Consider the following 27,914-nt stretch of genomic DNA (forward strand, 5'->3'; position numbering starts at 1 on the left):
ACAGAATACTGGGTTAAAGGACAGTATTTGATTTGATTTTTTCCCCCCACTTCAGGGAGCAAAGCACTAAATGTGTCATTTCCTGACCAGGATATTCAATAGTTTATTTAGAAGAAATGAGTTGAAGAGCGCAATTAGGAGACACAAACTGGACTTTTATTTTCTTTTAGTTTTAGCACCCAGGTTTCACATCAGTCTGTGTGCACCGAATTTTTTTTTAATGAACCCCGTGAATTATCAGATAGGTGGCTGGCTTGTTTAAAAAGAAAATAAAAAACAAAAAACCCTTGGCCAATGGTACCTTCCCTGAATCATGACAAGAAGTTAAATGCTAACAGTGCGATGCCAAGATGTGTGTTTGAGGCAGAGTTTTGATTCTATCAAGATTTGCAACTATTTGGAACAAAATGGAAAGGGGGATAGGCGGAAGCAGCCCAGCTGACAGGGGTGGTCTCCCGAGGTGGGGGGGGGGGGGTTCCGTCGGGCGAGAGAAGCTCCAGGGGACTCCTGCCCGCCCGACAGGACCCTGGAGCCCGCCTCCATCCCGCATCTCTGGCCCCCATGCTACATGTTCAGTCAGCTCCTTGATGGTTTTCCTTCTTTGAACCAAGAAGCCTGAGTGTCCGTGTCCCTCCTGCTACCAAGCCAGGCGATACGTGTTCCCTGGAAGAACTCCTCTCCGCTGCCCTCTCTCTCGCTTCTGGTACCTGCTAAGTCCCCGTGGGGCATGAGCTCAGTTAAAGAAAGGGTCCAAGGTCTCCTCCATGTTGACATCCGGCACCAGCTGATCAGACACTTCCTTAGCACCATATCCTGAATTCGAGACGCTAAAATCTGTAGAAAACCAAGGATGGTCCAGAATCTCCTGGGAGGTCAGCCGCTCCGAGGGCTCCCGCCGCAGGATGCTCCGGATGAGGCACTTGGCCTTGGGCGACAGAGTCTCTGGAATGTTGAACTGGCCACGCCGGATCTTGCTGAAGAGGGAACTGGGCTCAATGTCATGGAAAGGGTACCGCCCAACCAGCATGGTGTAGAGCATCACTCCCAGGCTCCACACGTCAGCTGCTTTGCCCGAGTAGCTGCCATTGGTGTTCAAGATCTCCGGGCTGACATACGCTGGGCAGCCGTGCTTGTCGGAGAGTGAGTCGTCATCTCCCCGCAGAATATAGGCGTCTTCCAGGCTTTCCAGCTTGACCCGAGTCCTGCAAGAAAGGGAGCAAAACATGAGCTCGTAAGGATGCTCTGAGCCCCAGGAATCCCACCATTATGTCGCAGCTTCCGTTTGAACGTTTCCAAAGCCTCGTATTCATTCATTGGACCAGCCAAACACTGTTTACTGGGCACCTTCTAGGTGGCGAGACCCTGTTCCAGAGCTGGGGAGCCAGGAGGCAAAGAATTTGCCTGAAACTTTTGATCCACTGGGGGACTGAAACCTTCAGCAGGTAGACAAATCACAAATAGATTATTAACACCTCAACTTAATGGTAATGATGGGGAGTCACAAGATTTGAACTCAGATCCAACCAGCTGGGAAACTCACACAGTCTCTGTCCATAGCTTCCAGCAAACTTGTGACTAACATAATACAACACAGGAGCCAGGATCTTTCATTCAACAGTTTTGCTTCCTTTCAACACTCCTTTACTTAGACGTAGAGGATTTTCCTAACCCATTTTACAGAGAAGAACACGGAAGCTCAGAGAATTTAAGTAACTAACCCAAAGCCATCTGGTTGGGAAACAGAAAAAAGTTGACCTCACGTCTTCCTAAGTCAACCTGGTGCTCTCTCCACACCAAAATGCCTCTCTTAGGACACAAGCAGAGCCAGAAAATGTTCCCTAGAAATGCATTCCATCACTTTGTCCTTCCAAAGCCAACATTCTCATCTTCTTTCCAAGCCCACCCTCTTCCCAAGATTTCCTGTTGAATCTGTGTCCTGTCCCGCCCATCACACTCCTAGGGTCTGGTCCTGGACCTAGTGTGCAAGCTACTTGGGTTACCTAGATTCTTCACTTGGGCCACACATATGTGATTCTGCCTCACATGGGTACATGAGTGTGTGTGTGTGAATCTTCTCCCCATCGGTTAAGGACCACTGAGGTCACTGATGAATGCAGGACCCTCCTAGGTATGATGGGGAAGAAGAGAGGTATAGAAATCCCTCATTGAACTCAGTCCCCAGAGCCTAGCACTCAGGGTTACACAGAAGGGCTTGATATCACCATTAAGTACCAAATAAATATATGCTCAGTACCCCCAAGCTCCTAGCTTTGCATTCCTTCCTTATCCCAGAGACCTCTGAAGAATCCCTGTGCCCCTGCCTCATTGCTCTCTGAGTGCAAAGTTAGGTGTTATTACCTTTCAGTGCCTAAAACCAACACCCTCCTCCATTCTCTTGGCCAGAATTCCACCACTGCAAATTTCCTGCAGTTCTCAGGCCCCAACAACTCAGTTAATCCCATTCCATCACACAGATGATGCCATGCATGGAACCTGAGGCAGGGAGGAGGGGCTGGAGTTAGGGGTTGGGACCACACAGGTGGTACCGATGAGCACTTAGGGGGTCAGTGGCATTGCTATCCGTTGTTTCTTTCATCTCTGAAGTGCCCACCAAAGCATTGCCCCTGTTGCCCTAAAGTGTCATGAGGCACAAATGAGGAGAGAATAGGAGAATTGGAGAAGCCACAATAAGGCTTCAGTCCTAAATCAGAGTTTATGACCAGATCCATCCACTACTGTTTCTCTTTCTTTCTCCAACTGTAGGTCTTAGCCTTGCAGGACTGTCACCGCAGCTCCTCAGAAAGCCATACAAGGGAAGTGAGGCTCAAATTAACCCAAGGAGCACTGCTGGGAGCTGCGTAGAGCATAAGGTCGGCTAAAACCCTGCACGGATTCTCAGATGCCATATCTGAAGTCCAGGAGTTTCCAAGGCCAAAGGGTGACTGACTTCTTCCTTGTTCTCATTTCCATCAACAAGGAAACATACCTGCGATCACTGGAAAAGGTACTAGACTAGGAGCTAGGGGAGAAGAGTCCAGGCCAGACTACATCTCTTACCTGCTGTGTGGCTGTGAGTGAGTCACTAAACTTCTCTTTTCTCAACCTTAAAGCAGAGTGTTGAACAGGACAGTCTTTTTTAATTATTATTATTTTAATTTTTTAAACTGTGGTATAATGTATGTAATAAAGAAAACTGAGCACCAAAGAACTGATGCTTTTGAACTGTGGTGTTAGAGAAGACTCTTGGGAGTCCCTTGGACTGCAAGCAGATCCAACCAGTCCATCCTGGAGGAAATCAATCCTGAATATTCACTGGAAGGACTGATGTTGAAGCTGAAACCAATACTTTGGCCACCTGATTTGAGGAACTGACTCACTAGAAAAGACTCACGCTGGGAAAAATTGAAGGCGGAGGAGAAGGGGATGACAGAGGATGAGATGATTGGATGGCATCACTGACTCAACGGACATGAGTTTGAGCAAGCTCTGAGAGTTGGTGATGGGGCAGGGAGGCCTGGCGTGCTGCATGCAGTCCATGGGGTTGCAAAGACTGAGTGACTGAACTGAACTGACTGAATATATATAAGATACAATTTACTATTTTAACCATTTTAAGTTTACAGTTCAGTAGCATTAAGTATTGATATATGCACACAGTTGTGTGTCCATCTGGACAAGACAGTCTTGAAGTCTCTGCCAATTTTAACATTCTGGGCTTCTATGTAGTACATTGCAACACATCTTCTTTATCTGCTCGCCCATATTCTATTTATAATCTGTAGTGTCTGTGCCCTTCTCTTCCCCCTTTAGTCGATCTGTAAAAATAGGAAGGGTCTGGATGTGTTGATCCGGAATTGAGTGGATTAAAAGCAAATCTCTTCTTCCTTTTGCTTCTTCTAATCTAAGGTGGCAGGTGGCGCTGACTCACACCAGCCCCACTAGATGGTTGAAGACTGGAGGTGAGCTGGTAAAACCCATGGGGTGGAGAAGACGGGGCACAAACCACAGGCCCAGGTGGGTTCTCACCACAGGTTCCCCTGCCCCACCCTCACCAGCAGCTGCTCCTGCCCAGCTTCGGGACCCACCGGGCTCTCCACCTCCAAGTTCACAGCCTGGGCAGCAGAGTAGCTGTGGGGATAATTATCCCAGTGGAAATAATAATAATAAGCCCTCGCATCTGTATGACAAGGGGTGATGGTCCAGTGGAATGAGACTCGGAATCAGATTTGGTTTCAGAGCTGGGTTTCTCTGTCAAAACCCTCCAATGCCATCTCAGCTCATTCAAGTGGGTGCCCATCTTCGCCAAGGCTTCGGCCGAGCGGCCCCTCTCCCTTCCAGCCCCTGCACCATTCTTCACATATACCAACCAACAACAGTCCTTCCTGGGGCCTCTGCACACACCCCTCACCTCCAGCCCCTTGTCCAGAATGGTCTTCTGCAAAACTCAGTTTTTGCAGGTCTTTGCTTGGTGGTGAAGTCTCTCAGTCGTGTCCAGCTCTTCGCAACCCCATGGACTGTAGCCCACCAGGCTCTCCATCCATGGGATTTTCCAGGCAAGAGTACTGGAATGGGTTGCCTTTCCTTCAAATGTACTTTATTAAAGAGACCTTGCCTGACCCTCCTGTTCCAAAGGAGCACTCCCACACCACAATGCCATATCCCCTTCATTACCACCTGGAACTGTAGGTATTTACATGTCTACAGTTCTGTGTGTATACTCTATGCGTTAAGATTCCCGTGGTCATTTCAGGGTCATCACCTCATCCTTCACCTCCAGGGGCCTTGGGCAGGTGGCTGGTCACTCTGAGTATAAAAAACACCACCTGTGCTTCCTGAGGTAACTCCAGCCCCTAGACTTTTTTTGTTTTTGTACCTGGCACCCAACAGACACTCAGTCCCTCAATCCAAGAATGAAAGGGACCATCAAGCTGTAGACCCCAGGAGTATCTGTGTGCTACCTTTAAAGGAACAATGGCCCCTGCTCTGGGTAAAGGAGGAAAACTTTCCTAGGAGTAAGTGGAGGAAAAGTGAAGACTATATGGAGGGCCAGCTTTATAAATTATTGGTACAATATCTCAGGTGCCTTTGGAGTAAGGCTGGGAGGGAGCTGTGGCTTCTTTCCGAAGATAGACTTAACTACCTCGAGCAGTTCATGCTAACCCAACCCTAAAGCCATTTTTCATTCTCATTCCTTCCCGGGTCACAACCCTAGATTCTGACTTTCTCCTTCACCCAATCATCCCCACACCCCCTCCTACGAGCAGCAGTGACCCCACTTTCATCCTCATCCCTCTTCTAGAACCCTCCTCCACATCACAGACAAGACCCATGCCTAAGGTCTCCATCTTGTCATTAACCCCTTTCCCGGAGTTCACGTCTCTGCTCCCCCGACTCAAAAAGAGGGCTTGAAAGCCATGTAAACACCTCATGAATTCGAGTGCTATTAATATAGAAATAAAAAACACCCACGTGCGGCTGCATTTCCGTTGCCCCTAAGCTGATCCACGGGCTGCTTCATCCCCCTGCCTTCAGAGGCTGAGCCTCCGGCGGGAGGGTCTGGAGCTGTGGTCACATCGGGTTCAGTGTGGCCTGTGGTGACACAGCCACAAGGAAGCCAGGCCAGTTCAGGGTCTTAAAGCCAGAGACCTGGGTTCGAATTCTGGCTTAGGCAAAAATACTAAGTACAAAATACCAAACACCGTCTATGCATTGAAGGGTTGAATGGGTATCTACATATATTTTCTCTTCAAAACATATAAAGTCAATTTCCATGGCATGAATTATTCTTCCTTTGCGTGGACACTGAACCTAATGCTCAGAGAGGGTAGGTCAGCTCCTCTGGCGGGAAGGCTAGCTAAAGGCCGAGTGCTCGCCTCTCGCTGGGCTGCGAGCTCAAGTCAGCCGCTATCACCTGAGCACCTGGCGGAGGAAACCAACCGAGGTTGGCTGGGTCAGCGAGCGGCCTTCAAGGCGGGCAGCACGCATGCGCCCCAGGGCCAGGCAGCCGGCTGCTTCTGCGCAGGCGTGCAGGAATCCCCCAGGGGTAGGAAGAAGCCTAGGAAAGGATGGGGAGGAAATGCAGCAGTGCAGGCATTCTTCTGACCTTGCCTGCCTCTGGGAACATCCTGAACTTGTTTACATCACTCCCAGGCAAAGGTCGAGGCAAGAAGTCTGGATTACATCTGTAAACAAGGACCTTCCGGGGTGCCCCCGGGTCGCGGGCCCGAGCTGGGCTAGAATTCCACCTCTGGTCCCCACCGATGCACGACACAACTACAGGGCCCTTCAGAAGGTCTCTGGGGCTCAGCTTCCCCACCCCTGGGCACAGGGGGCGGGCCTCACCCTCTCCTCTCAGGAATGTTGCGGGAAGGCTTGGCAGAGCCCCGGCACCTGTCAGAGTGGGAGGAAGTGAATGAAAACAATCTTTCAGCTTCTGAGGCCCCTTGATCAATCTGGGCTTTAGGAATTTCCAGGCAGAGAAATCAATTTTCATGAAACAGCAGGAACATCGGTGACGGTCCAAGTTATTCAAATGAAACTACGCACTGTAGATTCAGACAAGTCACACCCATAGTCTCAGTTTTTGTGAAGGTTGTAAATGAAACAGTGCAAGTACAGTATCTGTCAAAGAACCTAGAACAGTAAATCTGCAAAAAAATGGTGGAAACTCTAACTGACCTTCTTATAAGCTCTCCCCCGCCCCCTTCAGCCCCAAAGCCTAGAGGGAAGATAGATGAATAAGCCACAGGCAGAATGAAATGGATGTGAATTCTGTGCCCCATTCCTTCCTGGGCCTTTGCACTTTTTTTTCCCTCTTGTCTAGAATGTTCTTCCCACAAATATGTGCCCAGCTCACTCCTGCTCACATTATTCAGTACCAAGTTGATCAGAATGGGCTTCATGGAGGTGGTTAAGACTAGAGACGGCTCACGGAGAATATGGAGAATGGTAGAGATCTGTGTGACCAAAGAGCTGCAAATGAGAGTGGTTATCTCCTGCAGCTTCTTGGAGGAGGGAGCCCTGAGTCACGAGCCCCAGGGAGGGTTGATCTGGCCGACAAGCTGCCATCTCTGTGTGCATTCGGCAACCTGTCCATGGCGTAGGCGGGAACAGCCTGCTTTGCTTGCAACCTCTGAATGAACAACGCTTACACGGGGCAGTCTGTGTTGAAGGAGCAGGCTCAGCCCAGCACCAGGGCTACGTCCTCAGATGCTGAGCCAGGTGAGGAAGCCAGAACCAGCAGGGTGCATGAGATTCCACGCCCCACCCCCACGGAGCAGCCGAACCAGCCTTGAAAGCTCTGACCCCATGTCCTACCCACGCTTCCCGGAGGCTTGAGTGGCTCTCTCTGGGTCACTAAATCGACCTCAGCTTCAGTTTCTCTTCTATAAAATGAGAACCAGTCATGTGTGTGCGTGCGTGTGTGTGTGTGCGCGCTCAGTCATGTCTCACTCTCTTGTGACCCCATGGACTGCAGCCTGCCAGGCTCCTCTGTCCGTGGAAGTGGGTTGCCACTTCCTCTTCCAGGGGATCTTCCCAACCCAGGGATCAAACCTGTGTCTCCTGAAGTGGCAGGTGAGTTCCTTACCACTGTGACACCTGAGAAGCCTGAGAACCAATCGTACATGGCCCGCAAAGGGCTCTTCCGGCTTCAAATTTCCTGATTTTATAACTTTCCTTTAACTCTTAAGCTATAGGGACTGCAACCCTTCCTATCTAACATCCTGACACTAATGTAGTATTTATATACTAGTAACAACAATAGCAACCATGAATTAAACAGCTACAAAACACTGAGATTATTTTCGGTCTACATGTCTATTTTTCATAACAAAACTGAAAGGCAAATATTATGATATGTGCCAACTTCTTAAGGATTAAGGAAACTGAGGCACAGAGAATGAAACGTTTTAGGTCACACACGGAATAACTGAAACAACTGAGCTCTGATCCACATCACGAGGATTCTAATGCCAGTGCCCCTCCAAAAGACACCCTGGTGCCAATATCACAGATTTACTCAGTGTAAAGAAGGCTAAGCACAGTAGAATTGATGCTTTCACACTGTGGCACTGGAGATGACTCTTGAGTCCCTTGGACAACGAGGAGGTCCAACCAGTCTATCCTAAAGGAAATCAATCCTGAATATTCACTGGCAGGACTGATGCTAAAGCTGAAGCTCCAATACTCTGGGCACCTGATGGGAAGAACTGACTCATTGGAAAAGACCCTGATGCTGAGAAAGACTGAAGGCGGGAGGAGAAGGGGACAACCCAGGACGAGATGGTTGGATGGCATCACCGACTCGATGGACATGAGTTTGAGCAAGCTCCAGGAGATGGTAAAGGACAGGGAAACGGCATGCTGCAGTCTGTGGGGTCACAGAGAGTCAGGCTGAACAACAAAAGACAAAACAATTCTTAAAGGAAGACCCTGGGTTTATGGAGACAGATATGGCCCCAGGTTTATTGAGCACTGGGTCACATACAAAACCATTACAATTCACAGTCTAAGTGCTATAGCTCATGAAGTGGATGGTGGTGGTGGGACCTGCCCATTTACTAGATGAAAAGCTGAGGTACAGAAAGCAGATGTGACTTGTCCAAGACCACCTGGCTAGTGAGTGGTTGAGCTGGGATTTAAACCCAAGGTTTCAACCTCCATGTGCTTCACCCAAAATATGAAAAAAAGGCGTACACAAGCCAATCAGGCTTGGCTTTTAAACCCTGAACCCCACCCTGGGCTCCCAACAGGAAGAGATCAGGACAGGGTGGGCCAGGCTGGGGTCAGGCTGGGAGTTCAGCCAGACCAAGTGGGCTTGGCCTGGATGGGAAGTCCGGGGGCCTGAGGCCAGTGGAATCCAGAAGTCACCAAAGGCCATTCCGAGGGGTGGGTCCAAACAGGAGAAGGACCAAGGGTGAAAGGTTAGCTGCAGCCAGGCCTGACCTTGCTCTGGCCACTGCTGCAAAGCTACCCTTGACTGCCAATCCAGGTGTCAGGCCAGGGTCCCAGCTGGAATTACTGCTGGGAGGCCGAAGGAAGGCTCCACCCCCCCCACCCACCCCAGCAGCATGAGCTGCATTGTGCTAGCCTGGCAGGCACCACGGGGACTCCACAGGCCACTAAACTGCCCAGTAAATCATCACTGCTCAGAGCCTCTGCTTCCTGTGTGTATGGATCTTTCCAGCAGTCACCTCTGAGTGCCACTGATGCCCCAGGTCCCGTTGACTCAGGGAACAGACCCAGCACTTTAGGTCGAGCTGCTCACAAATTAGCCAGAGAACAGCAGGCAAACAGTAAGGGAGCCACTCAGGGTGGGGTAAGAGAAGTCAAAGGGCAAGGGGACCCAGGGGAGGTCTGGTAAGTTCCAGAAGGCAGTATATCCTCCGATTGCCTTACAACACCATCCCACACTCTGCACTGGTTATACAGAGAAATGTGCAGTTGGAAAGATAAAGCCACCTGCTGAGAAACAGCACAGTTGGGAGGAGGAACCCAAGCCAACTCTAGCAGACAGGTGTTTCCACGGCGCCGGCTACCCAGCCAGGATGCAAAAGCCCTTGAAACCTACATGCAGGTGCACGTCTGTGCCCGACTCGTCAGGGCCATGGTGGGAACAGGGAAGCCATTCCACCTCCAAGACTTTCCTGCAACCCTACCCCCGCCCTGCAGGAGGACCCCACACTCAGGCAGCCTGCCTTCCATTGTCATAAGAACAGCCAGGAACTCCAAGGGAGGTGGTGCAGCTGGGACTCCTCATCAAAACTCTGTCCACCTCTCACTGCTCTGCGCCGAGACCTGGATCCCCGAGGTTCCCTCGAACCCAAGTCAATCAACTGTACCTCTCAGGAAAGCTTCCCAGGCAGCCATCTCACTCCATGCTGGACCACATTGCCCTGTTTGCTCACCCAGCCCAGATCCTTCCAGGGAGAGCCAGGCACCTCTAAGGTGCTGCTCCTGCCTTTTTTGCCCAGGATGATTCAGGGCCCAGAACATTCCTCTCCATACCTCATTGGTGGGGCGGGGCAAGGTTCAGGCAAGTCCCTCTAACCCCTCCATCCCCACCCTCAGCAGCGCTGTTAACCTGGCCCAGCTGGTTCACACACTGGGCCACCCAGGTCGGGGGTTTGACGTGTGGCTTCCCCACATGGTCTAGGCAGAGACTGAACAAATTCAGGGAGTCAGAAGTCTGAGTTCTGTTCTTGGTTGTGTCACTTACACCTTATAGAACTTTGGGGAAGGGCCTTCCCTTCCTGATTTCTTTGTCTGTAAAGGTAAGAGGGCTGGATTTAAATCCCCTCTTAGCCCTCCCTCTCAATCCCATGGCCTGGGTCGTGATTCAGCTTCAGCATCCTGAAGTCCATGTCCGTCCCCAGTCTGTCTTTCACATGCACGTCCAGAATCACAACCTGACCGGTCCCTGCCCTGTCTAGACAAAACTTTAAATGGCTCCTGCTGAGTTTCAGATCAAGTTCAAGGTCCCAGCCTGTCTGTGTTTGCTCATATCCAACTCTCTTCGAACCCATGAACTGTAGCCCACCAGGCTCCTCTGTCCATGGAACTCTCCAGCAAAAGTGGGTTGCCTTTTCCTTCTCCAGGGGATCTTCCTGACCCAAGTCTCCTGCATTGGCTGGAGGATTCTCTACCACTGTGCCACCTGGGAAGTCCTCAAGGTCCCAGACATGAGGCCAAGCCCTAGACCTCTCTTCACCTTCATCTCCAGCCCCACATCACAATACCCTCCCGAGCAGTCCCTCCTTACCCACTGCTGACACTTTCTGGACCCTTCCCCTTCCCTCCTGCATCTCTCAGAGCTACCCTGAGAAGCCCAGCTCCTCCCTGACACAGTCCTTCTCTACAGCCCACTCCATTGTTGGAATATCCTCTTCCTGCTCCCAGATAGCTCTCTAATACACACCCTTCCTCTCAGATGTGGTGTTAAAAATAACCACTGCACTGTCGTCCATTAGGTGAGGACTCTCTGCTGTTAAGTCTTGCATCCCCAATACTGAGCACTGCAAGCAGTGCCATGACAGGTGCTTAATTCACGTTTGCAAGACAGTGTGATCTCCATGTGTCCAACGCCCTCAGCTCCAACATGTTGTCTCGCACTCAGGGCATCTAGGCATGACTCTGCTTAACAGCTGCAATATCTAGAATCCAGAGAAATTTCAGAGAGACTGGATTTGTCCATGGTTTAGAGAAATTCCCAAGAGCACTGGCTAAGGGATGCTTGAAATGTGTTTCCATCCACTCTCTTCTACCATCAGTATATTTAGGGGGGTTTTCTTACAATATTTATGACTCCAGGATATATGGGGCTAGTCATATCCCCACTGGGTCAACTGTCACACATTCACTAAGTATGTATAATGCTAAGTCCTGGGCTAGGTATGAGGGATGAAAAGATAAATGGACCCCAGCTTAGAGCCCTGCAGAGGAACCTAAACCCACTCCATAAAGTGGAAGAGCAGGATGTACAAGGACTGCCTGTGAGGTTTGCTTAACTGGTGGCTGAGTCTATCTCTGCCAAGACCGCTCCGAGAAAACCGAGGACTGAGCTTCACTTAGACTCCAGTCAGCCAAGTCCCTGTGGGTTCACTAGTTGCCTAATTGCATAAGAAAATTCCTTCTATGGGTCCAGTACAAGGGTGGCACTATACCTGGCATTTAGCTTCTGTAGCTAACGTGGCATTTGAGAACTTAAGCTTGGGAGCCAGGTCTCTCTCTTTGGGTACCACCCCCAGATTTGCACTGATTGGCTGTACAACCCGAGGCCACAATTTCCTCATCTGTATAATGGTGATAAACATAGCAGGACCTCAAATCAAATAGCTTGATTTAAATCAAATAACTTGATTTAAATACAGTAATTCTACCCTTCTAGGCCATCACGGAGGACCAGAATGGGCTTCCTGTGTTATACAGCAGCTTCCTGCTAGTTATCTGTTTTACAAGGATAGTGTATATTATGTCAATGTTACTCTCTCAATTTGTTCTACCCTCTCCTTCCTCTAGAGGGAGGGAGGCTCTGCAGGGAGGGGGTATATATATATATATATAACATTATGACTCATTTGAGTTGATGTATGGCAGACACCACCATGGCATTGTAAAGCAGTTATCTTCCAATAAAAAAAAGTAAATAAATAATTATAGCAATTAATTTGGATAAAATTTGTTCATTTATGTGTTTTGGTTAGAACCGGGCCTGGTACATGGTGGATCCTAGATATTATTTCACTAAAATGTAAGTCCCGTGACAGCAGGGCTTCTGTTTCATCCAGTATTTCAGTATCTCCAGCACCTAGACTAGTGCCAGGCACATATAATCCTTTGTACTCCATAAATATTTGTTGAACAAATAAACAAATCTCCAGGTTGTTGGAATATGAGGCTCCAAGCTGCAGAGGATTATGCAGAGCAGCAATGACAGGTATCCCAAGTCCCTGAAGTTCATTATCCCCAACCCATGTCAGCGAAGGCAGGCCAAGGGCAAAAGGCCAAATGGAGGAATTGAAAAAATCTCACCACTGTGCTCTCTGCTCCACTTGCCTGGGGTTCCCAGTCTAGCCTGTCAGCTAATTTATTAAGCCCCAATACCCTAGCCAGAAGCCCTGCTGAAGAATATCTACTATAGACTACTATTTAGTCTCTCTCTAAGCCCTCCCCTCTAATCATGACCTGAAGCCCTTCATAAATGAAAAGACACCCACCATGACATAAATAATGGGTCTTAAGTAAATGTCACTTTTGCATAAGTCATTAAATCAGAATGGGAATGATGGGTTTATCTGTTACTTGACGGGGACCTTTGAAACAGTTCTCTTTAAAAGGTGTCTACGATGATGAAATAAAAAGTGTTAGTCGCCCAGTCGTGTCCGACTCTTTGTGACCATAGGCTGCAGGCATGGTCCAGTCCGGGGTAGCTCGCCAGGCTCCTCTATCCATGGGATTCTCCAGGCAAGAATAGTGGAATGGGTAGCCATTCCCTTCTCCAGGGGAGCTTCCAACCCAGGAATGGAACCCGGGTCTCCCACAATGCAGGCATATTCTTTACTGTCTGAGCTACCAGGGAAGCCCGTCTACAATGATACAACATTATAATTCAACTGTATTTCAGTAAAAAATACAGTTTTTAAAAAAGGTGTCTACAAGGGAGATTCATAAGTCTCAGTCTTTCTGGGCTCCCATCTGGGCAATGACTGAGATGATCATTAAATGAATACACTCCCTGCCTCTCTCGCTCTGACATGAGAACCCAATCTGAGCTTGCTCCTGGTCCATAAAAGGAATTCTCATTCACTCAATGCCCACCAGGCTCCAGGAGCAGTGCACAAGAGACAGCCTCCAACCTCAATGAGCTCCCAGGCTAGGAGGAGATGAGGACAGTCTGGAGATGCTCACGGATAGTAAGAGGAGAACAGGAAATACGCTGTAACAGATCCAAGTGTGAGCGCTCCTGACACGACCCGAGAAGAGTGAAGGGGGAGGAGCTTTCCCAAAGGATGGACAGTGCCTGATTACATCTAAGGGGTCAACACGAACAAGAGAATTCCAGGAGCTCCATCGCCTTTAAAGCAGAATGGCAATTTTCCTAAAATTCAACAAACCTACAACTCAGTGGATGTGTGGGAGTACAAGCTCAGTCGTGTCTGACTCTTTTGCAACCCCATGGACTGTATCTCTCCAGGCTCCGCTGTCCATGAAATTCTCCAGGCAAGAATACTGGAGTGGGCTGCCATTTCCTCCTCCAGGGGATCTTCCCCACCCAGGGATCAAAGCTGAGTCTCCTGCGTTGCATGCAGACTCTTTACCACGTGAGTCATCAGGGAAGCCCACAACTTAATATATATTGCTATTAATGAAAGAAAGCAGAGTCTGGTCTCCAGGACTCCAATGCCCTCTGTACTTTATTAGATATGGGAGCATCTCTGGAGGCAAGAAAAACCTTAAAGATCTAAAGGGAGAACTAATACACATACCAACACCTGCCTGGGGAAGGGAGAACTGACCTCGTCTGGTGTGGCAGGGAAGAGGCCTTCCCCCTGCAGGGAGGTGCAAGCCCCCCCGGTGCCCGCCTGAAGAGGGCTTTTGTTCCAGGGAAACACCGCCCCCCATCCCCCAGGTTCTTACACAGGGTCCTAGTTCCCCTCCGGCAAAAGCAGGCGCTGATCAGCTTCCACAAAGCAGAGGAAATGAGACCTGTGACGTCAAGAGATAAAGATCTTCAAACCGAAGAAGAAACATGTTCAGAAGCCGTCTCGTTCACATGGGGGTATTTCTGGGCAAAAAAATGTCAACACCGAATTGTGGTTGGCGGCAGGGAGCTGGGGCTGGGGAGGGAGGGTGGCAAGGAGCCCTGTTCCAAGGGACAGACAAGATTTGGCTGGCAAATGGGGACTGTTGCAGGCTCCATGTTCCCCCACCCCTACATGCTTCAGGGGCCCCCCTGCAGCCGCAGCTTGCAGCAGCTTAAAGTGCTCTTCAAGTTCTAGGTCAGCTATCCAGCTGACCAGGCTGGCCAGCTGTCACCCAGAGGCCCAGACATGAATCAAGTCCAGGAGAGGTTAAGAGCAGCTGATGGCCAACTGTGCACCAAGCAACAGGTTCACTTTCGTTAATTCATTTAATTTCGTGAGCAAAGTCTTCCCGTTATGATGAGCCAATGGGGCAGAAGAGGTTAGGTAACTTGTCAATGTTAAACTGATGAAGTGCAAGAGAAACAGACTGGAATCCAGAGAGGGCTGGACTCCAGCGGAGCAATCAGCCTTGTCCCTTAGAGGCTGGGATTGAAATCTGGGGCCTCAAGGAGAAGACCTGACCAGGAGACCCCTTTAATCCCAGAGAAGGATGAGAGGGCCTGGAGAACACGGGTGCAGCCTTTGGGGGTTCAGGCACTGCTCTTTCTCAGATTAGAGGCCTCAATCCTACTCAGATTTTACTACATCACATTTACTACATTTTGCTACACACAGACCATCTCAGATTTTACCATAGGAACTGGGGATGCAAAGGGTGTGTCCAGGGCGAGTTCAGTTAGGGTAGGTCTTTAACTTCCTCAAAACACAAACAGTGTGGCTGAGGCTCAGCCCTAAAGAAACATCCCGGCCCAGAGGAGAGGCAGCAAAACAGGGGTGGGAGCGCCGTGGCCGGTTCAGGCCTGGAGGGGTGGAATCAGCCCTTCTCTCCCACCCTGCCAGTGCCCTCGTCCACCTTCCCTTTCCGACTGCTTGTGAATCGCCTAGCCCTTCTGAGCAGCAGGTTCCACACCATATGTACTTGACCTGTCAGTTGCCCTCCTAATACGCATCCAGCGATTATAATTAAACAAAGGAGAGGGGAGGATATGGCTAAAATCTAACCTTTAACCTTCAAGGACATGGTTGCTACATTTTCCATTCTCTGGGAACTGCTCTCCCATTAAGTGAGTAAAAGTCACTCAGTCATGTCCAACTCTTTGCGACCCCATGGACTATACAGTCCATGGAATTCTCCAGGTCAGAATACTGGAGTGGGTAGCCATTCCCTTCTCCGGGGGATCTTCCCAACCCAGGGGATTGCAGGCAGAGCCCCAAAGAGTTGCAGACAGATTCTTTATCAGCTGAGCCACCAAGGAAACCCAAGAACACTGGAGTGGGTAGCCTATCCCTTCTCTATCAGATCTTCCCAAGCCAGGAATCAAACTGGGGTCTCCTGCATTGCAGGTGGATTCTTTATCAATTGAGCTGCCAGGGAAGCTCTCCCATAAGGGTATCATTTTATCAATGACTCTAAGTAGTTGGTGTGCTCAATCGTGTCTGACTCTTTGTGACCCCATGGACTGTAGCCCTCCAGGCTCCTCTGTCCATGGACTCTTCCAGGCAAGAATACTGGAGCAGGCTGCCATTCCCTTCCCCAGGGGATCTTTCCAACCCAGGGACTAAACCCACATCTCTTACATCTCCTGCATTAGTAGGCGGTTCTTTACAACTAGCGCCACCTGGGAAGCCCCATGGATGACTCTCGGACCAGCTACTGACTGTGAGCGCCTGCCCTGCCTGTGAGTCACAGGATCATCTAACTCTCATAACCACCCTCTAGGGATGCAACTATTATTTCTGCTTTGAAGAAAGTGCAGCACAGAAGTATGAAATGACTTAATCAGGTAGTTAACAAGTGGTAGAGACAGAATTTGAATCTAGTTCAAATAAACAGAATAAATAGGACTTCCCTGGTGGTACAGTGTATAAAAATCTGCCTGCCAATGCAGAGGACATGGGTTCGATCCCTGGTCTGGGAATATTCCACTTGCCGAGAAGCAACCAAGCTCAGCACCATAACTATCGAACCTGCATGCTGCAATTACTGTAGCCATGAGCCTAGAGGCCATGCTCTGCAACAAGAGAAGCCACCGCAAAGAGAAGCCCCTGCATTGCAAAAACAAACAAACAAAAGAGCAGCCCAGCAGCAACAAAGACCCAGCGCAGCCAATAAGTAAATAAAGTAACAGTAAACAAATAAAACAGGAGCAGAAGAATCTGAGGTGCTGTGGATTCAACACAGAGGCAGAAGGCACCCTAGCATTAAGTCTTCATAGAATATCAGGTGTCATCCATGTATAATGTGTGCAAAACCACTTGTAGGAAGCTGGACTTAAGGGTGATGACAGTTCTATTAAGCATGTTTCCATGGATGGCCATGGGCTTGAGAGTTACAGATGGTTTAGAATGGAAAATCTGTGCATAAGAAGTCAACCCAGAGTCAGGTCTCTCTCTGAACCACCTGTTGGTCACTCTTTGCGACCCCATGGACTGCAGCATGCTCCTTCCCTGTCCTTCACTATCTCCTGGAGTTTGCTCAGACTCGTGTTCATTGAGTCAGTGATGCCATTCAACCTCTCATCCTGGCATCCCCTTCTCCTCCTTCCCTCAATCTTTCCCAGCATCAGGGTCTTTTCCAATGAGTCGGCTCTTTGCATCAGCCAATTTCACTATGTAATGCTTTCCCCTTTGGTCACTTTCAAGATCATCAAAGAACAAGAAGCACATCCTTGAGAGACAGAGAGAGAGAGACTGATGCAGATGAGTGCAAAAGAGATGTCTGGTGGCTTGAAGTTTAATAAAGCAGTGCTTCCTAAGGTCTCTTCTATGCAACCCCCACCCCGGGCATCACAGACCCAATGCCTTAATAATCAGAGAACAGACCCAGATTCCACTGTTTTAACTTTTCAAAGCCTTTCACATCCAACTCGTTGTTTCTCATACCTCCATGTTGTCATGAGAGGAGGAAGTTTTCGTCCTATTGAAATACCTATTCATTAGGTCCAATTGATTGGCACCAAAAGTGAAGGCTGCAAGCAGCAAGGCTCAGAAGAGATCCCAGAGCCCCTGGCTCCTGTCCCTCCCGAAAAAAACAGAAGTGGTCTCCATACAGCAGGCCAACGAAGAGACTGCCATGAAACTCAGTGGCCCCTGGGAACTAGAATATCCTGAGTGACAGAACCAGCCTTACAGTCCAAAATGGAGAGGTTAAAGCCCAAACAAGATGAAAGAAGGCTGCTAAGCATTATTCATCTTTTACCAAAAGTTGATGGTTGGGTGGTAATGAGAAAGGTCCTATCGCCTACTGATGAAAACGTATAAGATGTCCTTGAAAAGGAAAGCAACCTTCTCAAAGCAAATCCACTGCGGCCTCCCTGGGGATCAGGGCAGAGAAAGAGCTCTGGAAGGAAATGACAGGATTTCTAGGCCGCCTCCATCATCAGACTGACTGTGGGACCTTGAGCAAGGTCACCTATTGCTGTGTGGCCCATTGCCTCGCCTATGGCCTGGGGCAAGGGGCTCTCCTTTCTCTACGGCCCCTTGCGGGGCAGGGCTGCTCTGACTCAGGTTCTCAGATACGGTGGCAACAGACGATGGCCAGCTTCTTACCTGCCACTTACACTGTCTTTTTCAGAAGGAAAATGCTCTTCAAAGTTAAAAAGGATTGAGCTTTTTCTAAAATTAATTTTTGTTGGAGTAGATTTGCCTGGTTGTATTAGTTTCTGCTGTGCAGCACAGTGAGTCAGCTATACACATACACATATCCCCTCTTTGGATTTCCTTTCCATTCAGAGTTCCATGTGCTATACAATGGCTCACATCAGTTATCTATTTTATACATAGTATCAACAGTGTATATACATATCAATCCCAATGGCTCAATTCATCCCCCCACCCCCCCACCCCCCAGGACTGAACGTTGACATCACCTTTGAGCGTGACACCACCTGCTTCTGTGGTGTCCTGGCTTCACATTCACACCAGATACTTCTTTCTAGTTCTTTCTAGAAAGGGTCACACTCTTCTGCATAAGCCAAACGTAACTCCAGACCAAGCATCATAGTTTCCTATGTGTGACCATTTCTTCCTCGGCCCCTGTGACATCAAGGACTCTGGCTTTGCCATCACACACGAATTATCTTACACATATCCCCATAAAAGACAAGCAGTCCTGGGGGAGAAGTTCGCACCATCCAACAGGAGGTCAGTGAAAGTGAAAGTCGCTGAGTCGTGTCCGACTCTTTGCAACCCCATGGCTATACAGTCCATGGAATTCTCCAGGCCAGAAGACTGGAATGGGTAGCCTTTCCCTTCTCCAGGGGATCTTCCCAACAGATTCAGCCCATATTTGCTTCCAGAACAGCGTGGACTCTTGGACAAGCACCCTCACTCACCTCTGGGGCTCTGCTTGCTGATGACAAAACAAACAGGTTGAAGTACAGTATCTCTAACGCAGACTTCTGCCCCCATAGCCTGTGACCCGGGAACATCCAGTCTACTCGGACCCACTTGGTGCATCTGTATCTACCACCGCTGCGCTAGGACCTGACGGGCTACCACCCCACATCCTAGCCAATATGCCTGCAATTCCTCTCTACAGAGACAAAGCATCAAAGATGATGCTTAAAATTGAGGATCCCCATGAGAGAGGGCATTGATTGTCCTGAATCCCTGTGGTGGCCAAATGAATTTCTTGAGAGTTGACTTAACAGAGAATGGGTCTTCTGCTCTTTTGTGTCTGTAACTTTGAGACTTCTCCAGCTACACTTCGGACCCCTCATCTACCCAATGACATGCTAATACTCACCTCTCCAACCTGCAGAGAGAATTAAGTATTGAGAGATAACATTATTCTGTGTGTACGTGTTCAGTCGCTCAGTGGTGTCCAACTCTTTGTGACCCCACGGACTGTAGCCCACCAGATTCCTTTGTCCATGGGATTTCCCAGGCACGAATACTGGAGTGGGTTGCCATTTCCTCCTCCAGGGGATCTTCCCAACCCAAGGATCAAACCTGTGTCTCCCTTGTCTCCTGCATTGCAGGTGGATTCTTTACCACTGAGCCACCACGGAAGGTTCTTAAATAGGTCACTAAATAATACCTCTTATTTTTTTAGTTAGTTATTAGATCTTCAAGGAAGATAGAACACTGAAGGGCGAAAAGGATATCTCTGTCAGTATCTTGTTGGAGTCAGGTGTATCTCTTTCAGTCAGGTGTATATGAGAATATTCAAAGTGGCACATACTTGAGTGTCTGAACTCAGGAATACCTTAGAGCCAGGGCAACAGAGTCAGGACAAGAAAAGGATGAGGAACTTGAGGCCAAGGGGAAGGGACCAATCTAAGGTCACAGAGAGGAGTAAGTGCAAAAATAGGACGAGGACCTGGGTCTCCAGGATCCAAGGGCAGATGGAGGTAAGAAGAAAGAGAAAGCTAACCATCACTCCCACACTCTAGATCTTCAAATAGTGCCCCTACCTTCCTTAGCTTGTTAATGAAGGTAAAAGCCAGCCACTGTCGGAGACCAGGATATTAAGCACCACAGAGGCCCATGGTATTCCCTTATGGGTAAAAATATGGAACAATAACCAACTTCCGTGGGTCTGGGAAATCCAGTGGCCCTCTGCACTTTGTCTACTCTGCTGGATTATAAATGCTCATGCAATTACTCCATTTGGACTAAGTAACCACAGGCCCTTTGACCTGTGCTAATCCCCAAATGCTTCCCAGACATTTACTGCCAGATTAGCTTGGACCACAAAGATAGAAAAACCAGAGCACACATCACTAGATCTCTCTCATTTGGATGCCATCAGGCTTCCATAAGCAGTCACCTAAAAACATCACAGGCCACTGGGATAGATGGGCTAATCTAACTGGAAGGTGGAAAGGTTTGACAGCAAATCTGTATCAGATGCATAAAAGGTACTTGCAGAATGTGTGCTGAGCAAGTGAATGAATGATGCCCCCTAGCTTTGTAGTCAGATGATCCTGAATAGGACTGTGACAATGGAACCTTCACTTCACCAAACACTTTGCTAATAGGAGACAGGAAAGCCCAAGGCAGTCACAAGAATTCCAGGACATCACGTATGTAGAGCCCCTGCAGTAATTCTTGGAATAGTCAGCAATGAATATGCATCAGTTGCTTCCACTCCTCTAAAAAAGCACGTTATTAAAAAGAAAAAAAAAAAAAAAGGAACTTGAAAGAGTTTTTACAATCAAAGTCAGCTGGAGCAGAAAGCAGGGTCCCAGTGGGGGTCTGCTAAACATGATGTAATGAGTTAATGGAAGGACCATGAATGAAGCCCAGATGCCCAGCCTCCTGTCCAGCTGTCTCTTAAAACAACCAAGACTTTCATATAGCCAGGCACGTGTCCAGGCAGGTTCCTCACCTGGAACGCCAGTCCTTCCCATATCACCTACAACACATTCAGCTTGGCTCCAAATTCACCTCTCCTTTAAAAACTTTCCTGACTCTTCAAGTCCTCGTTAGAACTGACACCGCAGCCCCCAGTTCCCATCTGACCCAGCACATACTTGTATGTGGGCCAGTAACACTTCCCGTATTAGGTCACAGACTAGCTAATGCATCTTGATATTCATAGTCCTGAGACTTGTGATTCAAACTTAGGAACAGATTTAGGGAGTATCTCTTGAATGAATGAATGATAAACAACTGATGCCAGGCATGGACACTACCGAAGGCAGAATTTTCAAAAGTTTGCCTTATTCACGCTGAAAGTGCCACAGAGGCCGGCAGCCACCTTCAGAGTTCATGACACCAAAACAAAATTAATTACAGGATCACAGAATATCCTGGCACTTGTGAGCCTCTGATAACCATCTCTTAGAGGAGCAACAAACCGCTTCTCAGGGGCACTTAAAACATTGCAGTATTTCTCCCTTTGTCCTTCCACAGTCCCTCCTCCTCACCTGGACGACAGGCAGTCCAAGAATGTCCATTCCAGCCTCTCTGGCAAGCTGCTCTGAGCAGCCTGGCATAACAAATGGGCCTGGACAGGAAGGAGACTCACCTTTCTTCGTCCTTAAAGATGAATTTCCGCAGCTTGAGGTCCCGGAGCACCAGCCCCCCGTCGTGGCAGTGGGCCACGGCCGAGGCAATCTGGTAGAAGAGCCTGGCCGCCTCCTCCTCCCTCAGCTTCTTGCAGGTACGGACGAAGGAATGCATGTCCCCATAGCTCCGCTCAAAGAACACATAGGCTTTGGTCTCCCCCAGGATAATTTCGGTGATTTGGTTGATGTTGCTGTGGGCAGACAGGCAAAAGCAGGGGGCCAGGGACTCCTGGTAGCAGCTGATATCAAACACCTAGGGCAGGATGAACAATATCAAGAGTCAGAGATACCTCCTATACAACCCGATCACAGAATGCAGATGCCTCCCGTAGACAGGGGTTGAGCTTGAACCCCTGATCACACTGGCCCTGCCTTCCAGCTGTACAGCATTGAATAAGTCGCTTGACTTCTCTGAGCCTCCAAATCCTCATGTGCAAAAGGGCAAGTGATTGACTCACAGTGTTGGGAGGATTATATGAGAAAATGAAGGTCAGAATGCTTAGCAAGATGTAATGCAATACACAAATGGTAAGTTTTGCTATGTTTTTCTCTCTATCCTAATCGCCTCTGTTTATAAAAAATTTAAGGCAAAATTTGAGACATCCCAAGCTGCACAGACAACACCTTATTTACCTTCAAAGGAAAAAAAAACATCCATACACCAACACTACACAGCTCTAGCAACCATATATAAAATAATTTTGCTACAGAATTGGATTGCATAGCTGTATACAACATAATAGCAATTAATAGATTAAATGTGTAGACTGAAGGTTACGTAATTCAGTACCTTCATCTCACAGATGTGGAAATCGAGGCTTGGATAACAAGTCAAATCAAGCCCCCAGCGGCAGAGCTAAGAAAGGACACAGTCCTGATTAAGAAAGCAGCCACGCTCCTTTCTCTCTTCCCTCCACACATATCTAGCTCAATGAATCAGTTATGCAATGATTTTCTATGAATCAAAATGAGCCTGTGAAATGCCACCTCAATGTGGGGTTATTTCGAAAGCAAATCCACCCTCAATACCTTTTGGGAACAGATCTAATAAGAATTAACACTACAGAGATTTTCTCAGGTTAAAAAAAAAAAACAACATTTTCATTCAAGACCTCCACTAAATCAGGGATACAAGTCTCTGGGTTTGGAATGTGGCTTTCCTATCTGCCCGGGGAATGTGGGTATGATGAGTCTACTCCGCGTCTGCAAGAGTGAGGGGCGGGTGTGGGTGTTCCTTGCTGGGAAGCATGGAGAGCCAACACTGCTCTAACAATACACTGAATGTTGACAGTTCACCATCATTTAGCTTCTTCGGTCTCTCTTTCATTAGTTAGAACACACTCTTCTTGATCATCATTTTGTGGTGTGTGGAGGGGAATGAAAAACACTGGCCCAGAAACCATCTAATTTGAGTATATAATCCTGGCTTGGCCACCGATAATCTGGAGGAGGTGGATAAAACGTTCAGGATCACTCGGCTGCCCTCCTTTTCATAAACTGAAGACACTGATTGGAAACAGTTGACCTTTATAGGTCCAGACCCTACCTGAGAATCTGATGAAAGCTCTGGCCCCTCTTAGCTGACGATGCCCATTCTCAAAAGCTCGTACAATAATAATAGATTTGTCTTAAGGGGACTTACAAGCTTTCCATAACCCAGTCAGGGACATAGGCTGCTATTTAAGAATCCCTGAGTGAAGCCTCTCTTCGTTTCAAAAAACAAAACCCCCAAATCTGTGAGTCAAACGGCCCTGTAAGAACCTCGGGAGGGCTGGTGCAAACGCGGGTGAGGAAGCAAAGTAACGTTGTGAATGAACCATAATGAGGCATCTCAGGAAAGCAGCGCAGCTGCTGCCACTATAACCTAGAATTTAAGAATGAATACTTCCGTGTCCCCAGAGACCACAAATCACACCCTGATACTGTCAAATGATGACCCGCCAGCAGTGACCTCAGAGGTCCGTTCAATTAGGCATCTGAAATGCTTGAGTCAACTTTAACACCCAGACTGCAGAAACCCAGGAAAGCCTCAGAAATTTCCCAGAGTAATAAAGGCTTTGCAGTGACTAATGTAAACATTGTGTTATATAAGGAGGACGCTGGGATCTGAAGCACCAGGCTGCAGGCTCTGTAGCCAGTGCTCATGGGGTAATGATTATTTATAACATATTTCCTGCTTTGAGTTGGATTTTTAAAAAAATAAAAGGTGATTTTTTTTTTTTTGGCTCAGTACCCTTAGTCTATTATCCTGTCCCACTGAAAAACTGAATGAACATTAAAATTAAAAGTCAAACATATTCATAGCACCTTCAAAATGTAGCCATACCCTTTGTAGGAGAGACCAAATTCCAAGATGGTGGACATAATATGCAAAATAAAGCAAGTACTTATGTTTTCCCAAATGGGTAGGAACCTAACTTTTATTACTAGCTGTAACAGGCATTTATGAGCTTGGACTGGTATTTAAACCATCACCTTCAAGTGTAAAATCAAGCCATAAGCCTCAGTGCCAGCCTCTTTTAAATGTTTAATTTAGATCCTTAGTTATATAATGTGACAGATCAGATAAGGCAGTGAGATTAGGCCATCATTCATAGTATTTGCAAAAAAAAAAAAGTGCCCATTTTGCCAAGATAGTAATTACGTCAATCTGCACAGTGACTACAAGCATTTCCATGAAAACGATAAGCTAAGGACACCCTAAAGTCCCCTTCTTTCATCTGCCTAGCTTAACACAGACACAGGAAGACAATAAACAGGCATGATTATTTTGGTTAAATGACGCTCCAGTCTCTCTCTCTCCCAAAATAATGTCCTATAGAATTCCACAGAGTTCCTGTGAGTAGCATCTTTGCACTGGATCTATTGTTACAAAGACTTTTTTCCTGGGTCAACACAGAGCTGGGAGACAGGAACTCTACATTCTAAGATGTCAAAAGGAACTGGATTCAATGTGTAGACTTCACTGAGCCTGCAGTAAGCCAAGAGTCCACAGTGTGTCTATGAGGGTAGTTCATAGAAGCAGCCTTATAAAAACCACTTGGAGCTTCGCAGGATGTATACAACCATGCAGCTATGCTTGCATAAGAAGTCACCCACATCACCTCTGGTGAAAAGGCAGGCAAACAGAGCTGCTGTGTCTTAAAGGGATGACCTCTGTCAAGCAGAACAATGATACTGCACTTAAATCCACTTGCAGCAGCACAGTAATTGGTGAGGGGCTGATTCAATCTTTGCCATAACTAAACCAGCAGATTAAGTACAGTTTCAGGCCAGAGAGCAAGTCTACGAATGACACTGTAAGGTCAGTCTAAAGTGAAATATGTCTTGAAAAAAATCTGAAGAGAGAAAGAAACAGCAGGGGCCAGAGTCACCTCTGTCTTTAAACAAAGAAATAACAGGGCAAGATGTTCTTGCAGAATTTGGCGGCAGACTCCTTTTACTTAAAAGCATCTCCAGCCTTTGAAAAATATTAAAATGCTCTACTGAAGTTGAGCAAAAGGAGTGAAAACACACTGCTGGGTGATTGTGCATATTTCATATGAGAGTGGCAGCTCTGTGGAATTCATTCATTTCAGACGATGACTACCCTATTGTACAACGTTGTAGGTCTTCTGAGAATTCAACCCAGCTCTGAATAGCTTACTGAATTTTGGTTAACTGGGAATAGCTGCTCTGAGTCTCAATAACTTGGAGAAGGTGCAAAATACCAAATGCTCAGTCCAAGCAGAGAGTAGTGTTTAAAGAGTCTCTGATTTCCCCCTGAGGTCTCAACTGAACAACTGCACAACAGACTGGAGACCCTCCACAAAACCCATTTTTCACAATGAAATACTCCAGTCCCATGTGAAAGAAAGCAAGTTCACAAAGCAGCCTATGGTTGATGGCAAAAGTGTGGTGCATTATTTGTAGCACAGTTATGCAGAGTGCCCATTTCAAAAGGGAGGGGTATCCCCACTTCAAACTATCTCCTTAACCCCTCCCCAAACAAAACCGACACTAAGCTAAGCTAAAATTAAGTGACAATGAATTCTTCATCTATGTCCCATTCCTGGGTAGCCCGCTCTATCGTCTTCATTTTTTTTTTTTTTTTTGCAACTATTCCCCTGCTCATCCCCTTGTCTTGGAGCCCTGTGAACGCACACAAAGACACAGAGACACAAACCAGTTCAGGGTCAAAGACGAAAAGGAAACTGAAGTACCCATCTCTGTATTAGCACTGTGAATCCCCAAGGCTCCAAATGCTGGCCTCTAAACCCTACAGGCAAAGGTGTATGTTGGGCGGGCTGGGGGGTAGGTAGTGGGGGCAAATGGGTAGGGGTGCGGGGGGGAGTTCAGGCAAGGAAAGCTGGAGATGAGAAGAAACAGAGACAAGAGAAAAAGACCCTAAGGATTCACAATTTCCAATACCCAGAGGTGCGCTGGTGGCTTTGATTTCCGCCCCCAACCTTCCTTTCAAGGCTCCAGGCAGAAGGAGGCTCTTTGTAAACTCCTTCCTCGCGCTGGGCCCCTGGGCTCAGCCAGAGGGGACACCTTTGTGCGTCTCTTTTAAAGGGCACCTACGGAACAAAGGTTCCACACCTGCACGCTGCCGAGAACAATGGCTGCGAAAGGAACCGAGGCATCAGCGCCTAGAAATTAGCCGGGGGATTCCCTACACGGTGTTGGCAGGGGAGGGGGCTGGACCCAGGGAGAAATCCCCGGGCCGCGGGACCCGGCGTAACGCAGAAGGGCTCCACGAGCCGAAGGGACCACGCGTGGCCGTGGCCCCCGCTCAGTCCCGCCGCCTTCTCCGCGGCGGGCTCTCCCCAGAACGCCCCCGCCGCAGCCCGCCCCATTGTCTGCAACGCTCTAAAAACTTCGCGACTAGTCGAACGCGAACAAATAAATTCAGAACCCCATTTAACAAGCCCACGGATAATTAATCAGGCGAATCTCCCTCCCCCGGACCGCAGGGCTCGGCAACCTCCCGCCCCCTCCCAAAGGCCGGGGCATCTTTTCAAAAGACAAAACAGCCAAAAGCAAACCCCGGGCTCTTTACCTTGCACACCAGCTCCTCTCCACTGTGCAGATGCACGGCCCGAAAAACGTGGTCTCCCTCCAGGGGTTCCAACAATAAGTATTTCCCAATGCAAGAAACGCAATGCGACAAGTTCGGAGTCTCAGGCGGGCTCGGGGAGCCGAGGTTCGGGCTGAAACTCTGGCTGGGTTCGGCAGACCTTATAGACGACAACTCCTCGAAATCCTGGGTTTTGTTCCGCGATCTCCCATATCTTGCTATTGTGATGGGGGTAGACCTGTGTATGTTCATGAGTGTGGGGATCGCACTCGACAAACAAAAAAAAACCGCTGGAGAGATGAGTCGCGGGCGAGTGCGGCTGCAGGCGCCTCCGTGCCACGGATGTTAAAAGGGATCGAGAGGGGAGGGACGGGAAGGGGGCTACGTGGAGAAAGAGTTAGAAGCACCCACCAAACGGCAGCCGCCGGGCACCTCGTCTGCTCCGAGCCCGACTCCCGGGGGGGGGGGGGTCCTCGGTCGGCGGCAACTCGGGTCCTTTTGTTACCCCCAAAGCCACCAGCGACTTGCAGAATCTTCGCACTTTTAGTTTCTCTCTCTCGCTCGCTCCTTTTGCAACGTGGATCGGGACTTGTAACCGGATTGCTAAGGTGAGGAGCTGCAGCTCTGGGGTTCCCGAAGCAGTCCCCACGCAGGCTCCCGAAGCAGACGGGGCGGAGGAGCCTCGCTGTAGTTTGTGCAGTCTTCGGGGAGCGCACACGGCCGCCGCTTGGTCTCGGCGCGTTAGAAACCAAACAAAAAGAAAAAGGAAACAAGCCCGGGTACCGGCTCGCGCCGCACCGCAGACTGAATCCGCGCTGCACCCCCTTTTTTGGTGGAAAGGGTGGGGGGCGTGGAAGGCGGGCGGCGGGGGGAGGTTGCCGGAGAGGGTCCGGAGAGGGTAATTACCTACGTTTTAACTGTAGATGGCGTCTGAGGCTTTTCCAAGATCGCTAGAGCTCTCCAAAATTTAAACAAACAGACAAAAAGAAAAAAAAAAAAAAAAATAGCAAGGGAGCATTTAACTTAGAGCGGTCAGCGCTGCCAACAAAAGATTGCAAAAGCCGGGCACGGAGTTGCGGGCCGGGCTCAGGTATGCGACAAAGCCCAGGGCTTGGCCCGCCGGGCGGAGGTCAGCACCGGCTCATGCCGTCGCCGCTCCCTCGCGCTCTGGATCGGCCTCCGGAGAAAGCGAGAAGTGCGCGCAGGAAGGACGAGGGTAGATCAATGGTCTCCGGTGTCCCCGACACGAGCTTCCGGGGGTCCTCCCGGCGCAGGAAAGGGATGCACTTCCAGCCCAGTCAACCCACGCCGTCTCCTCTCTCGCTCTTTTCACTGGATCGCGCCTTGGAATAATTTGCCACCGCTCCGTCACCCCTTACCCTCAACCCAAACTGCCTGGCGGGGTTGTTTTGGAGAAAATTGACGGCTTCTCTTCTTCTTTGATTTTTGTTCTTCCCCCCACCCGGAGGTTAAGAG

General features: G+C 48.7%; 1 protein-coding gene across 1 annotated transcript; it reads right to left on the bottom strand.

Moving 5' to 3' along the window:
- Positions 1–27,881, bottom strand: TRIB2 (tribbles pseudokinase 2). The gene is made up of 3 exons (XM_052648694.1): positions 26,421–27,881; positions 21,340–21,632; positions 1–1,202 (listed from the first exon to the last, which is right to left on the bottom strand). Exons 1-3 carry the CDS (start codon positions 26,688–26,690, stop codon positions 734–736), a joined length of 1,032 nt encoding a protein of 343 aa, XP_052504654.1. The 5' UTR covers positions 26,691–27,881; the 3' UTR covers positions 1–733.
- Positions 27,882–27,914: the final 33 nt, after the last annotated feature.

The sequence above is a fragment of the Budorcas taxicolor genome, chromosome 11 (assembly GCF_023091745.1).
Source record: "Budorcas taxicolor isolate Tak-1 chromosome 11, Takin1.1, whole genome shotgun sequence".
NCBI classification, from domain to species: domain Eukaryota; kingdom Metazoa; phylum Chordata; class Mammalia; order Artiodactyla; family Bovidae; genus Budorcas; species Budorcas taxicolor.